This window comes from Pimephales promelas, chromosome 4 (assembly GCF_988280905.1).
Source record: "Pimephales promelas chromosome 4, fPimPro1.hap1.1, whole genome shotgun sequence".
In the NCBI taxonomy this organism is placed as follows: Eukaryota; Metazoa; Chordata; class Actinopteri; order Cypriniformes; family Leuciscidae; genus Pimephales; species Pimephales promelas.
This window is the reverse complement of record NC_142772.1, coordinates 36383620-36400403: the sequence shown is the minus strand read 5'-3', so window position 1 is coordinate 36400403 and position 16784 is coordinate 36383620. Positions and strand designations below refer to the sequence as shown.

Genomic DNA, 16784 nt, shown 5'->3' with positions numbered 1-16784 from the left:
ATATTTCATTTTGAATGTAGGCTATGTGTACAGTCTCCAACAGTATTAGACTCCTAATTAGTATTATTAAAAATAAAAAAATAAAACAACAACTGATAATAGACCAGCAGCCATGCAGCTTTATCCCAGAGCATCAGAAACAGCAATACAAAATACATAAAAATAAAAATGTAAATTCTAAAAATGAGACAATGAGAAAGTAGCCTAATAGAAAAACAATCAGGATTCAGATTCAATTTGTTTTATCAAATAATTCATTCCTTTATTTATTTTACTGTTATTTTATTTATTTATGTTTTATTTCTGCTTGGGCCTCCATATTAAATACCCTTTGCTCTGGAATATATTTTTTCTCATGAGGAGAACAACTGGAAATGTTATTGCGAAAAGTATGCAACGTGAGTACTCTGGCAACACGCCATCAAGCATGTAAGAAGATGGAGGCAGTTTGCACAATTCTTGGAAGCAATAAGTGAAGCTTTTTATTGCATTTATTTACAGAACGCAAATGTTGTTTTTTAACCATGGTTGAGTGTCTATAATAGCACATTACGATCACCTTGAACAGTTAGTTCATTAATTGAATTTGTGAGAAAAGGGCATTGGATCACAAACAGAGACGGGCAATGCTTCTGAGTTTCTAGTTCTCCTGCATTCTTCGATACAAACTGACTGCAATGAGGCATTTTATCTATTTACATTCTTAGGACAAAAAGTTGACTGTTGGAAAGATACAGCCAGTAATTGCTGTTTTGTGAGTGCAAACCTGTCTGTGCACGCATTTATGAACAGGACTGACCTAACACTGCCCAAACGGATTGTGACAAGTTCTCTGCCTTTTACATTTGTTCAGTATTTCCCCACACCTTTTTTGTAAACCTTTAGTCTTGTTAACTCTTTTGACAAGTAAATGCATCTACTAGGAATTTGTGATGTTCAAACAACCGGGTTGTGATGTTGATTTAAGTGTGATCTCCGTATTGGAGCATGATATTGAACACTTGCGCAACTCTGAGATCAACTGGGTTTATTCCAAGAAGTGTAACTCACAGCTCTTGACAGCTCATTTTTTAAGCATAAAACCATGTAATAGTTTACAAAGGGAAGATGAACTAGGCCTATATTTTCTATCCCTCAAACTGGACAGGTGACTGCATACACACTGTATAAAAATGTTAAACCAAAAATAATGGGGAAATGCTACAATAAAAAACAAGTAATTGATTGTACCTGTCCATAGAGACAGTCTGTTTTGTAAAAATCTTATACTGTGTATAATACATAAGGTGCATTTTCATTAGTATTGTCCCAGAGAGAAAGACCAGTGTGGATCACATAACAATCTCTATCACACACATTGGAAACCTGATGCAGCTTGTGTCGGCCATTCAAGCAAACTAATCCCACCTGAAACCTCATCCACTGAGGTTAATATTTAACAAGTGTTGAGAGTTCGGTTCCTCACCAAAACAAGCATCTTTCCAGTTTTTCTCCTTTATGTTTGCCAGTCAGGTCTTCCTACAGCTATAACCGCAGTCAAGTGTCATCTTGAATCAGGTAATCCCTTTGATTTATTGATTCATTGATTTGTTTAATCTGATTTGTAAAGCGTATAGTGATTGTTTTACTGATTATGTTAATGATTATCTGTCTGATTCAACAATAGCTATTAAATGCAAGTCAATCTGTTTGTTATAGCCGGAGGTAGCTTTTGTTTAAGTAATTAAATGAAGAAGTTGTTCACACCCAAATTAAAAGTGTAAATTGTTTTACACCAAAGATACACTAGGAGATGCTTTTACTGTTCTATTGAATATATATTCAGAGTTCTTAATATATGTTTTAAAAAAGCTATCAATTAAGTTACATTCACCTTATTAAACTACACTGCTGTTTGCATGTTTGTGTGTGTGAAGGAATCCAGCTGGATCAGTCACCTCTGAGTGTAACCTCCAAAGAGATTTTCAACGTATCAGGTGGTTTGTACCATTTGCAAACAAAACAGATCGAGATACGAACACTCTGGGATGATGTATGTCAATTCTGGAGCAGAAAATGCATCCATGTCTTTGAACTTCATGGGCAGGAAGTTACGTAACCACACTGTTGCCCCAGCAGCAAAACAACGTAAGTAAATATCACATGCACACAAGTACTTCCTATCATTTTAATACATCATTTGAGTCTTGAGTAATCAGACTTTAGTGTGTTATATATTTTGTGCAATAAAGGTTTTTGAAACTAAACTACAGTAGTCATTATCTAGTCAATGTACTGTTGTTCCTGTTAATGGGGTAATTTTAGAAGAACTTGTACTGAATATTATTGCATCAGAGCATAATTTCCAAAACTACAACCTACTGGCTTTTATAATACCAACAGACACCTTTTTAAGTGTCTAAATTTTCTATACTTTGTTGAAGAACATGTTCGGGGACAGGCTAATAAGTGTTTTCTCTAACTATCTCTAGGTGCCTGGGAGACCACTGACCTATCTCGATATCAGGATGATTCAGTGGTCTCCACACGAGTGGTGCTCTCTCATCCCATATCATCAGAGGAACTCCCAGGCAGCGTGCCTGATCTGAGAGAAGAGGTTCAGTGGCGTAGTCGTAGACCCTGTAACATCCATAGTACACTCCTAGACCAGAGTAAAGATAGAGGTGAGTTGAGTGTGCCTGTAACCTCCCAGAATCTAAAGAATCTAATATATGCATAACATGTAAACTAACACCTTTAATCAATAACTTAATAATCTCAATTCCACCTCACTAAAATAACTTGATCTAATTCATCTAAACTCGTAACCTAATTTTAAACCTGATTTTAAAACATTTAAAAGGACATTCAACCAACTTCTTCAAAAAAAGTTTAATTTATTGACATCGTTTTTTCTTTCTTTTGTCTTTTAAGTGAGTACGTCTGGAACAAACGTTTCATCATGATGTTTATGCAGCTGAAAATTTTAGAAGAAGAAACTAATGCGTAAAAATAAGTGAAAGTAATCTCTGTTGTGAAGAATGAATACAGATCATGTACAGACATGTTTAAATTTAAAAGGTCTATTCAGTGCTATTGTGGAAATAGTATGATAAATAATGATGTAATTGTTTATTTAATGAAGTACATGCAGTAATGACTTTGTGCTCAGCTCTCGCTTAATTGCATATCTAGTTAAACACCCTAAATATGTTAATGTAAACTTAAACAAAGGAATAAAATCAAATAAATGTGTTTGTAAAACTGTAACTTTATGAAATAAATCAATACTTGAAATGTATAACTTGAATGATCAATTAAAGATTTAATAAATGTGTGTACTGAATGGTGTTTATTCCGATGCGTCTCAGTGCTTGATTAAGATGAATACCCACACTCTAAAAAATGCTGGGTTGTTTTAATCGATCTTTGGGTCAAATATGGACAAACTCAGCCATTGGGTTAAAAGTTTGAATTACATTTTTAACATTAACATTTGGGGTTTGTCCACCCAACCCAATATTTTTTAGAGTGCAGATAACCTGTCTAGATAATTAACTTTTTAAACGAAATAACCTTTTCTGCACCTTATTTTTTTGCGCCAAAAACTGTCACTGATCTGTCCCACATCTCTAAAGGAAATGCCCATTAAGGCTTTGAAAAAAAAAAAATCTCCAGACCTCCTACCGTTGTAACTGCATATTAATATTTAAAGGTGCAGCTAATTGTGAGTTCTCATGGCTGAGGAAAGGTAGACTCAAATGGAACACGTTCAGGCACTGGATTGGCGCAGACCGGCACCGGGATCCGAAGCGAAGTGGCAAAGGTAGGTTCTATCATGCAGTGGAGATTGGACATATTTAAGTGTCCATAGAGGTAATTTCATTGTCATTGCATTTTCAAATTACAGCACCCAATGTGTCTTCTATGAGTACAAGCGTAAGACATCCTAAAGATGAGGCTCCAACAGATGTCAAGATGTTTATCCCATACGACTCTGCCAAGCTATGCATTACCCAAGTATGTGGATATCATGTCTTTTGCTTTTGTATATGGATTATTATGTAGGCTACTGTGCGTTGTTTTCTTTATCCATTAGATGGTTCTCCTGTCCTTATTGTACTCATCTATCGACCTCTAAAAAGGGTCATTAGTTTTAGAAATGTCAAGTATGTTAATTTGGACACTCTTTCATGTATGATATCAGAGCACTCTACAGTTGAAACTGTTGATCACGATAATTATGTTTTGTCATCTGCTTTGGACATGTTTTATTCGTTTTTCATGATTAAAATTTTGGTAACTGATTTAAATTTGGTACCTTGCTCTGCACATGGATCTTACTTTTTTTGTGTGCATCTCATGACAGAGACACAGTACAGAGACAGCCTTGGTGGTTATGAATGACCTGCTTGTCTCACCTGACTCTGGAGCCTCTACCATCTTGGTTTTGTTAGATCTTGGTGCAGCTCCCTAACTGACGCCTTGGGAAGCATTTTGACCATGCTTCAATATTTGACGCTTTAGGCGCCCTTTAGCGCCAGTTAGATGACGCCCTAGGATCGCGTGTAACCCTACCCCCACTCCAGACCTAAACCTAACCGCGTCATCTAATTGGCGCTTTCCTTTAGCGTCAGTTAAATGACGCCGTAGGATCGCGTCATTTTACTGACGCTAAAGGGCGCCTAAAGCGTCAAATATTGAAGCATGGTCAAAGGTGACGCCTTGGGGTGAGAATGCGTTTAGGCTGGAGAGCAGGGTTGGTATCACTGGTACTGTGCTTGTAACTGGTTCAAATCTTACCTCACTGATCGTTTTCCAGTTTGTTTTCTTGGGAAACAACAAATTTGAAATTGGACATGTCCGCCATGGTGTGCCTCAGGGATCTGTCCTGGGTCCCATTTTGTTCAGTGTTTATATGCTTTCTTTGGCGCAAATAATTAGGAAATATGTTTTTTGGATATCACTTTTATGCTGATGATACTCAAATTTACATCAGCTCCAAATCTGATCTTACTGTAACCTCTAAAATTATCCCAGAGTGTGTGCAGGAAATAAAAATGTGGACGCACCATAATTTTTTTTTATTGAATTCTTCCAAGACAGAGATTCTTACTTATTGGCACACCTGTGGCTACTTATAAAGGGAGAAACTTGAATTTATTTATGGATGATAGTGTTTTATTTCCATCTAATGCTCGTAACCTTTGACGATCACCTAACACTTGCATGTTAAGAGTATTACAAAATCTGCATTCCATCATCTCAGAAACATTGCAAGAATTAGGCTTTATCTTATACCTGACGCTGAAAGGCTTATTCATTTGTTACTTCCAGGATTGATTATTGTAAAGCACCATTTGTTGGTTTACATGCTAAATCTATAGAACGGCTGCAGTGCATCCAGAATTCAGAAGCACGTGTACTTATAATACTTCACCACATCAGCACATTACGGGTGTGCTTTATAGCTTGCATTGGCTTCCTGTTCAGTCGTGTTGCTTTTTAAAACTCTCACACTAACATACAAAGCTATCTACGAAATAACCCCTTCTTATGTCTGTGACTAGTCAGCCTGTACGCGCCCTCCCGTATCCTTGTACTGACTCACTTACTCTTCAGCAGCCTCCCTGTAGGTTAAAATATATGGGGGAGAGAGCTTTCTCTGTTACTGCACCCAGGTTATGCAATGCACTTCCTCTTATTGTTAGAGATGCTCCTACATTAGCCAGTTTCAAGAAGTTGTTAATCTTTTTAAAATTGCTTATATTGACTGTATGATTAGTATTTTACTGTAATGATTATTTTTGTATTACTCTTGTACTTCTGTATTGTATTTGTTTTTACTGTCTGTAGTGTTTTGGGTTTTAGAAAAGCTCAGAAATCAAATGTATTGTTATTATTATTATTATTATTAGATGTAACCTAAGCCAATATATTTTGGTCAAGACACTGGAACAGGAAATTAATGTTGTTTTTCAAGAGTTTTGGCTTGCTTCTTGCATTAGTCACATGTCTGTCACTCCCTCTGTTGCCCTGGGGCGTGGCGAGACATCTCATCTGATGTCATGTGTTTTAGATTCTTCAGCGAGCAAGGCCCTTTCATAACTACGCATTATTAAACAACTCAAACCCTATAATTTATATTGATTTACAAAAGGAAAAATCTCATCAGGTTCCAGTACACACCCCATGTAATCTTTGTTTAGTTAGCTAAATGTATAGGTGTAAGCAATATGCCTACATTTACAGTTATGTGTATTGTACTCACTTGTATATATACTTTTGTGTGTAGACAGCTATAATAATGTTTCCGAACCTTGATCTCAACCTCTTCATGAACACCAAACCAAAAATATGTTAGTTTTAATTAATATTATACTGGATATAATTCAGTATTATAAATCAATTTATTACAGTAGTCACAATCACCTTAACATAAAAATAATTGATATTTTGAGTAAAACATTTTTTTAACAATAGGCTTCTTTCTTTAATGAGAGCTTAAAGGGTTAGTTCACCCAAAAATGAAAATTCTGTCAGCATTTACTCACCCTCATGTTGTTCCAAACCTCTATGTGTTTATTTGTTCTGCTGAACTCAAAGGAAGATATTTGGAAGAATATTTTAATCAGACAGATCTCATTCCCCATTGACTACCATAGTATATATTTTTTCATACTATGGTAGTCAATGGGGAATGAGATGTGTCTGATTAAAACATTCTTCCAAATATCTTCATTTGTGTTCAGCAGAACAAATAAACACAGAGAGGTTTGGAACAACATGAGGGTGAGTAAATACTGACAGAATTTTCATTTTTGGGTGAACTAACCCTTTAAATGGTGAACTATTTTGATGTTATGTTTTAACAGGCTGGCAGGGGTCGATCATGTAGAATCTTTTTTATCGCCAATACAGTAAATGGCTGTTACCTATCCCAACAGATAACAGATGATATGATCGCAATGAAGAGCAGACATCAGGAGATGATTCAAGAACTGGAGCAGAACTTTCTCATTGCATCAAGAGTGAATCAGGTGATGAGCTTGTTTACTGATCATTTATTTATTCAGACAAACAAAAAGTATGGTGATTAAATGCATGGATGCTTATGTTTATTTATATGTGTGTAGGAAAAAAAAGCTCTTAAAATAAAGAAGTATTACCAGAATAAGCTTAACACCCTGAAGAGAATCCTAGATATTTACCAGGAAAAGGTGTCAAGAAAAAACACATACTGGGAAGAGAAGGTCAGGGTGAGTCACAAACATTTTAAGTTTGGTCAACTGATGTGGGAATTTGTATTACCTGTACTATAAGATTTGTATTATGCTTATTGTTTTAAAGGTTATTTTGCCATATGTAACTGTCATCCGTCCTTTTTTTAACTGTAATATGTCCTTTTCCTGTGATCAGACTCTGGAGGATTTGAATGAAAAACTTCAGGGGCAACACAAACAGCTGCAGGAGAGAAACCAAAAAGACTTGACTTCATGGGATAAAGAAAAGGTTTACAATAGTGTGTGTGTGTGTGTGTGTGTGTGTGTGTATATATATATATATATATATATATATATATATATATATATATATATGACATACTATATTAGAGATTGGCTGTTGTTGTAGAAATTCTTTGCCTAGATCTCAAATAACAATTGAAGAACAAATGAAGATCTCGAAAGTCATACGCATTTATTTTTTGCAAGAGGCAGTTCACACACAGACAGGGTCTGATATGAGAAGGGCAAAGGTCTTCTCATTTTACACAAAAGAACATCCTCCAAAATTCTCCTCTTCTTATCTTTGTACAAGAGCTTGTGTTTTTCCTTGACCAAAATCCCTTGCACGTACACAGTTCTCAGTTCCCCATATTCTAACACTTCTTAATCTATGTATACCACACATAAAACACATATGTCATTTCAAAAACACTTCTTTCTCTTGGTGCAAGCAAGCTTATTTTGAAAAGAACTGAACGTTGTGTCCTGTTTTATACATTTTTTTAAAGAGATATATATTTAAAAGAAAAAATTCTCTTACACTGTTTGACTAAAGGCATCAATTAAAACTGTTACAGAACAAGGTGATGGAATTGTTGTCCTCCCGACTGGACCTCCTTCACAGCCACCAAGCATCAAGTAAGAGTTGTTTCGGTTAATATTACACATGTTAATGTTGTAAGATTGTGACAGTACGCTGTTTACCAGATTAAAAACGACATATGGTAAGATTAACATGTGTCTCCGTCTCTTTACAGCACTACAGGAGCTGCATTTGGCCAGGGCAGAGATGGGGAAGGTCCACGAGATGTTCGAGGCCTTTCTGGGGAAGAAAGAACCAGAAATAACATCTGAAGAAAAGGTAGAAAATAAATAATCTTCATTCTAACAGATTTCCTGCAGAGAGTTGTAAAGCAAGACGTTTTGTGGGATTTACTATTGATGTGAGATAACTTGTTCGAACTGTGCCTTTGCCATCAGGACAATAGTGACTCAGATGCTCCACTAGATGGAGCACAAGCACCTCTGGAGATTTTGAAGCATAATTTGCTGAAGAGGGAGAGAGAGATCTCAATGCTTATTGAAGAACAAGAGCGTGTGACAGATCCGGTTAAACAGTCTGAATATTCTCGTCTCCTCAGTGCTGTTATTCAACAGGTCATTTTATTTTATTATTACATAGTTTTCAGTTTATGAGTAAAATAAGGTCTATTAAAAATAGTAGCTACTAAAACTGAACATGAATTGCTAACCAAATGCTAATTTGTGCCTTCAAAATTGGCCATGACTGAACAAAACAGCTTTTCTGCATTGTGTATTCCAGGCTCATCATGTTTATGCCGAGGTGACGGAGGCTAAACAGCAGTTTGACCAAATGGCAGAAGACAACCAAAAAATCTTGGCTGAGATTAAAGAAAGTCTTGGCCAAACAGTGGAAGAGTCCAGCCAGAGGAGTCATGAGGAACGAGAGGATGTAGAGCAGAAAATGTAGGAGCAAAAGAGTTAGATTATAGCTTAAAACTATCTAATACAGAACATAAGCATCAGCCAACTGAATAATGCATGTTAACTCAGGGCAGAGCCACAGTTGGATGATGAATCACAGGCCAGTTTACTCCATCGTCAGGTCATACAGGTGGCTTTGGAGTGCATCAGAGCAGGGGCTAAGCCCAATGTCATTGGTAAATATGGTCAATTGGTAACTGTAAATGATAAATGTCTCTTTTTTTGATGGATGTCTAAATATAAGTTCATTCTGTGTTATTCTTAGAGACTGACATGAATGAGGCATGGGAGACAGAGCTGGATGAAAGAGTCAAAGTACAGTACAAACTCACACACACACACTAACTTATTCTGTTCTCACTCCATACAGACAATTTTCCTCTCGTTTTAGAAATTTGAGGAGGATTTCCAAAACAATGGATTCTTAAACTCTGAAACTGCTAAAAGTGTGGGGCAGCAGTTGTTATTACTTCAAGCTGAGGTGACCACGGCCAAGGGAAATATCGTTCAGTGTATAATCTAAACTAATATCAGACTCTCTGAAATGTCATAGTGACTGAATTGCTTGGAGACCATTTTGTTGTTTTGCCAAGGCCTCATATTTCTTGTCTGTCTATCTAGTTGAAGCAAATCAAAGATGAAAACAAGAAGATTATTGAAAACTACTCAGCTGAAAGAACCTTGAGGAAGAAGTACTACAACATGGTGGAGGACATGAAAGGTATGCAGAACCTGATTTCACCAAGTGCAATATGTTCCTGGAACAACATCCAATCAAACAATCAGATTTTCTTGGGACATGTTAACAGTTAATGTCAAGTTTAGACTTACAGACAGGGTTAGGTGCTTCTACATTAGGGTTATTCACATCATTTACTTCTGATTTTAGATATACATATGGTTAGGTTTAGGGGTAGGGATAAAGATTTTGGACAGGAAAGCTGTTCCAGGATAAGCACAATATGTTGACCCAAGAACATGTCTGCAAAACCAGGACATGCTGAAAGACATAATTACCACAGTTTTACAGTTAAAACAGAAATGAGTTTGTATATAGGAACTGTTGCCAACATGGTCTGGAATAGCCCCTTTTTTGGGTATACAATTTCATCTGATTTCCCAGACATTCTTTTTTCAAATCCAATAGTATTTCAAATGAATGCCAAAAAAAGAGCTACAGGCATTTTTGACCACAAAAGGTTTTAAAGATTTGCAAGGCTTAAATGCGGATTATTTTAAATGTTCTCTTATGCTCATGAAGACTACAAGTATTTATAAGAATAAAAGTATTATAAAAGTAGTACCCCAAACTTTTCAAAGGCTGGACCTTTCCAAAAAGAAAAAAAATAGACAAGTCATGATGTAAAATTGATAAAACATTTATCATGAGACATATATTGAAGTTTCTGCACCCAGGTCACTATTGGTATTGTACATTTTTGACTTTATGTCTGGTCTTATACAGGTAAGATCAGAGTATTCTGTCGAATAAGGCCACTGACTCTTGCAGAGCAGACAAGAAAAGGTCACACCATCGTTGCTTGTCTTGATGACTACTCTGTGATCCTGGACACCCTTCGAGGACCTCGCGAGTTTCAGTTTGACAAGATCTTCAACTCAGAGTGTACGCAAGAGGAGGTCTTCATGGAGTCCAGTGGGTAAGTGTGATAGTACTGAGACATACTTCGATACATTTTGTTTAAAAATAATTGCTAAATTAAAGGGATAGCTCACCCAAAAATGAAAATCCCGTCTTCGTTGACTCAACCTCACGTGGCTCGTAACCTTTCTTTCTTCTGTGGAACTCAAAAGTTGAATTTGTGAGAAATATCCTGGGTGTTATATTTAATATAATAAAAGTAAATGAGGTATGTGGCTGTCAAGCTGCAAAAATGACAAACAATATTGGTACATGTGATGTTTTCTATTTTCTGAGTAATAGGACGCTAATAATTCATTAGAATTGTTTGTAAAAGAGCGGCCAACTACATTATTTATAATTTCTCAACCAGTGCAGAAAGAAACTAATTTAGTTACTCAGTTAGTAAATTATGACATTTTTTTTGCAAAATATTCCTGATACAAGAAATGTGACATTTGGGCAGATTTCCTCAAGATGAATATACTTTTTTTTTTCTAGGCTAATCCAGTGTGCAATTGATGGCTTTAACGTATGCATTTTTGCGTATGGCCATACGGGTTCAGGGAAAACCTTCACAATGGTTGGAGACAGAGATCGGAGGAACCCAGGAATCATTCCCAGAACATTCACCAAGATCTTTGAGATCATCCAGGATAATGAATCTAAATTTGAATTTAAGGTATGTTTGGTACAGTTTAGTCCGTGTTTCTTGAGCTGAACTGATATACAACAACAGTCTTTATCTTTTCTTTTGTCCATCCTCAGGTTTCAGCCTACATGCTGGAGCTGTACAACGACCGCCTGCAGGATCTCTTTGTGAGCCCTTCTGATGCTTTCAGCAAGCGAATCGAAATTAAGAGGGACAGAAAGGGGCTTGTGTTTGCCCAGGGAGCAGAGACAAAGGAGGCTGCTAGTGCCGGCGAACTCTTTGCATTATTTGAACAAGGCTGTGCAAATCGCCACATTGCGGCCACAAGTATGTGCTTAATGAAACTTCAAAAGACTCCAGTTAAATGGTTTGGATTAATTGCTTTAGTAACAGTCAGTATGAATGCATGTTAAGAACATAATGACCTGGCACAGATGCCAAACTTCACAACAAAGGAGAAGGTCCTTGAGTTTAACTTAGTGATGTGTCTCAGAACAAGCCTAAAGGAGTGTTTTAGGCTTTTAAAGAGCATAAACATTATATAAGAGAGGCAAGTGTGTCTTTTTTGAACAAATGCAGATTTTATACAGTCTCTGTACATCATCTATGCATGCATCCATCCATCTATTCATTATTGGTTACACAAGTAATATTTACCGTCAAATTATCTTTGAAACATTTTTCATTCTTATTATACCTTCTTGTAGAGATGAACGTAGAGAGTTCCCGCTCTCACCTGATCATTGGTATCATGATTGAAAGTCGGAATCTGACCAATGGAAGTGTGAGTTTTGGGAAGCTAAGTCTGGTTGACCTGGCTGGAAGTGAACGAGCAGCAAAAACTGGAGCCAAAGACGACCAGCTGAAGGTTTTTTTTTTAATGTTGGCTTTTATGTGCACCCGAGATATTGGAAAGTCATTATTATGACTTGTCAAATCACATATAATTCAGAAGCAAAATACATAAGTGATGGACAATAGTGTCATTATTCAGCTGAAGTCAGTTAGTTTGATTCAATAACTGTAAAGTTCGTCAATAATAAAATGAGTTGAAATGCAGAAGACAATAGTGCTCTTTTTAACTTTGAGTCATTCAGTGTTGATTCGATTCAGTTCAATAGCAGTACAGATTTTGCAAAATTATTTCATTATGAAACAGTGGTGTTATCATCTGGCTCAAGTCACTTCAAGTTTTGTTCTCATCCAACAGTCACTGTAGTGAAATCAATAATATTACTTTATATTAAGTGACTAATAAGAGAATAGACTGCAGCACTTAAAAACAACACCAGTGTCCAAATACTTTGTCTTTTTGATAACAATATATTTGTTGTTTTATTATTATCATCGTTTTATTATTATTTATTATTATTTTTACTGTTTCTGTGGTTTCTCTTGCAAATACTACTGTATATATCTACTTAAAGGGATACTCCACTTTTTTTTTTTTTTGGAAATAGGCTCATTTTACCATTCCCCCAGAGTTAAACAGTTGTGTTTTAACATTTTCGAATGTGTTCAGCCGATTTTGTTTTATATTTAGAAGAATATCAGTAACCAGACAGTTTCTGGTCTCATTGACTTCCATAGTATATTTTTTTCCTACTATGGAAGTCAATGAGACCAGAAACTGTCTGGTTACTGTTATTCTTCTAAATATAAAAAAAATCAGCTGAACACATTCAAAAACGGTAAAACCCAACTGTTTAACTCTGGGGGAATGGTAAAATGAGCCTATTTCCAAAAAAAGTGGAGTATCCCTTTAATATTTTTAAAAATATTTAGTTATGGCAAAGATGTTAAGTGTGGCTTAAACTGTCAAAATACCCCCTATGTATCTGTTCAGCCCTGACTTTTGTCTTGTATTTTATTTCTAATACTTCTCACAACAATATTTATCCCACATTGTCTGTGTGTTTCTTCCCAGGAGGCAAACGCTATTAACAAATCTCTGAGTGCTCTTGGAGATGTCATTTCAGCTTTATCATTGGAGCAGCCTCACGTGCCCTACCGTAACAACAAGCTGACCCAGCTCATGCAGGACTCACTGGGGGGCAATGCCAAGACCCTCATGTTCCTCAACATCGCTCCCTCTGACTGCAACCTGGACGAGACTCTCACTTCGCTCATGTGAGATCCAAATACCTTGCATGTATCTTACACTCACCTAAATTAATAGCAGCACAAGGTTGCTCCTTGGCACTGCCACCCTTGGCTTGCTCAGTTGGGATTAAAAAGAAAATCTCAGTAATATTACACATTCATCATGACACAAACCTTGCAACATTTATTGTTTTTGTTGTTGAATAGAATTAAACTGACTTAAGCAAAAATAAAGTTTTTGTCGTCTGCTGCTTATAGCTGATTCATAATTAATGAACTTTTCAACATCAATATAGACGTGAACTGAAACAACATCAAACTAAATTGACCTGAATAATCACACTATTATTTTTTGTAGAGCTGCTATAAAGCTGAAATTGAATTGGTTTCATAATTGATGAGTTTTACATTAATATCACTATTGTCCTGTTTATTAATGTGATGCTGCTTTGAAACAAATCTGTATTCTATAAAGCATTATATAAATAAATGTGAAGTGAGTGTCCTAAAATCTTTTAAATATTCTTGCCCATGATTGTCTCAAATTCTTTAAATAAAACTTTGGACCTCACTAAAAAATACATTAAAAAAGGTAATCAGTTTCATATAAACTCCCAAGAATAAGTTTATAACTTTAGATTTTGTACCACGCTAGCAAGCTTTCTGCTCTTAACTTGAAATCTTGAGTAAGCTAATCATATAATTGTATATAGTTTTGCAGCATAAAGCCTGATTTCCAAGGAATATACAGTAATATACAGTTTAAAATTGGTTTACGTCTTCCAGCTATGCAACTCGAGTGAAAGCCATCACCAACAATGCTCAAAGGAACATAGACAGCAAGGAAATTGCTCAGCTGAAAGAGGTATGTACATTATTAATTAAAATCGCACATTTTTATTGTGTGAGCCCACATTTGTGAGTCTCATTTAATCTGTGTACTTGACAGGTGATTCTAAAATTGAAGTCAGGTCAGCCTGTGGAAGAAGATGTCTAAACTTCCATATAGTCCTGGAGATATGGCAATTTTAAATTAAACTCGTTTCCCTTTATGCATGTTATATACCTTTCTAACCATTTCTCATAACATATCTATTCTGGAAATGTTACAAGACAAAACAGGGTTTGAAAAATAGATTCATGATGTTCTCGCTCATTCTATATTGTAAATTTCAAACACAAAATTATGGACTGCAGCTTTAATTTAAAACAAAGAAAGTAAATTAACAAACCCATCTTTAATTGCGCTATTCATTTTAGCAATTGCAGCTCCAGTCATGGCCTTATTGTGTGTAATATATTTTCTTTCTGCGAGAAACAATTTTTACCCAGTGTGTCCCTTTTCACCCCTTATCTAAATGTGCGTGTCAGGCTAACGCCAAGGTGGGCCAGCCATCGCATGCAACCCAATCAGGCACATACGGTGCCCAGCGGCAGGAATAAAGGAGCCAGCACCAATTATGAAGTCACTTGGCCAATTTAGGCTGCTAATGTGTGAAAAAGAAATGAGCGTGAATGAAGCCTCGCTTGGCAAATACAGGAGGCAAATGAGTGCGTGAGATTTGTGCCGATCGACGCTGTCACGCAGTCAGATCTCAATGCAAAACACACGAGGACAATCTCAATTATGCTATATGTAATCTCAATAAATTTAGAGTCCTGTTTTACAACCTTTAAATAAGAATGATAAAGTTACAAGTAGACAAAGTGCAAGAGAAACTGTAGAAGGCAATAATAAGCCCATGAGCTGTAGGGATATTTAAAATCTTTAACGTTTTATCTTTAGAGTAAAATGTATTTCTGTTGATTTAAATGCACATACAATATCATTCAAAAGTTCGGGGTAAATATGATTTTTTTGAATGTTTTCATAAGTTTCTTATGTTTATTAATGCTGCATTTATTTGATCAAAATACAATAAAACTAAAATATTGAGGAATATTATGATTGATGAAAAATAACTGTTGTCTTGCCTTCAGAACTGCCTTATTTCTTTGTGGCATAGATTTTGGTCCATATTAACATTAGCAGATCGTCTTGATCATTACTGCGTCCAAAAACTTACTGACTTGTTGCCTCGCTGCCCTATCAGGCAAGGTACCTCACAAAATTGATTTCGGACAGACTTCTGAGACAGCGTAACAGTTTAATGAACTACAGCAAAATAGAGCAAGCTTTGGTGAAAGCTAAGTGAATATTAATGACTACAATAGTAATTTCTCGCTAGAAAAACATCATAAGTGGAAACCATTGATTAAATATGTACATTTACACACAAACTGACGATCAGCTGCAACTTTCAGATGCCATCTTTATTTTTCTAGCTAAACTGTCACTCTGTGTCTAAATGTTCCTACTATCCATCTTAAACAGTATATGCAAGATTAAAATAAGTGTGTCCCAAAGTATAGACTGTTGAAGAGAATGCCAGAAGTCCCCGTGTGGATCCGTGCACACTCTAAAGGCTAATATTGCCCACAACCATTGCACTTTGGAGGATTCAGAACTACAAAAAATTACAAGAAAGGATATGCGTGACCGACAGTGAGAGGTCATATAGGTTTGAGTGGCTAATCTAATATATATATACACACACTCACACTCACCTAAAGGATTATTATAACCAACTAATACTGTGTTTGACCCCCTTTCGCCTTCGCCCCTTTCGCCTTCGCTTTTAACAAGGTGTTGAAAGTATTCTTTAGAAATGTTGGCCCATATTGATAGGATAGCATCTTGCAGTTGATGGAGATTTGTGGGATGCACATCCAGGGCACGAAGCCCCCGTTCCACCACATCCCAAAGATGCTCTATTGGGTTGAGATGTGGTGACTGTGGGGGTCATTTTAGTACAGTGAACTCATTGTCATGTTCAAGAAACCAATTTGAAATGATTTGAGCTTTGTGACATGGTGCATTATCCTGCTGGAAGTAGCCATCAGAGGATGGGCACATGGTGGCCATAAAGGGATGGACATGGTCAGAAACAATGCTCAGGTAGGCTGTGGCATTTAAACTTTGCCCTATTGGCACTAAGGGACCTAAAGTGTGCCAAGAAAACATCCCCCACACACCATTGCACCACCAGCCTGCACAGTGGTAACAGGGCATGATGGATCCATGTTCTCATTCTGTTTACGCCAAATTCTGACTCTACTATCTGAAAGTCTCAACAGAAATCGAGACTCCTCAGACCAGGAAATTTCACAACACTCAGTCCGACCTTAACAGCCTTCAAAGGATGCAGCCCTTGAATTGGGACACAAACTATATATTAAAATGTAATTTACTTCTGTGATGGTGAAGCTGAATTTTCAGCTCATGTGTCAGAGACACAAACAGATCTCAATCACTCATCTCTCTTCACAAACTTTGAAAATAAAAAAAGCAGCAAATGCA

The 16784-nt window shown here is 36.4% G+C and overlaps 1 protein-coding gene across 1 annotated transcript; it reads left to right on the top strand.

The window, feature by feature from the left end:
- The first annotated feature begins 1439 nt into the window (after positions 1-1439).
- On the top strand, positions 1440-15315 carry kifl (kinesin family-like). Its single transcript, XM_039658414.2, has 23 exons — positions 1440-1557; positions 1917-2127; positions 2472-2663; positions 3695-3805; positions 3890-3999; positions 6927-7019; positions 7116-7238; positions 7399-7491; positions 8063-8123; positions 8243-8346; positions 8466-8642; positions 8809-8972; positions 9060-9166; positions 9256-9305; positions 9382-9471; positions 9612-9711; positions 10456-10648; positions 11131-11311; positions 11398-11608; positions 11989-12149; positions 13209-13411; positions 14171-14249; positions 14334-15315. Exons 2-23 carry the CDS (start codon positions 2028-2030, stop codon positions 14379-14381), a joined length of 2751 nt encoding a protein of 916 aa, XP_039514348.2. The 5' UTR covers positions 1440-1557; positions 1917-2027; the 3' UTR covers positions 14382-15315.
- Positions 15316-16784: the final 1469 nt, after the last annotated feature.

Excerpts from the sequence above, each read along its gene's own strand:
- kifl (XM_039658414.2), top strand. The coding sequence starts at position 2,028 with ATGATGTATGTCAATTCTGGAGCAGAAAATGCATCCATGTCTTTGAAC. Across the intron at positions 11,609-11,988 it reads TCGCCACATTGCGGCCACAA|AGATGAACGTAGAGAGTTCC; the intron begins GTATGTGCTTAA and ends ACCTTCTTGTAG. Across the intron at positions 13,412-14,170 it reads GAGACTCTCACTTCGCTCAT|CTATGCAACTCGAGTGAAAG; the intron begins GTGAGATCCAAA and ends TACGTCTTCCAG.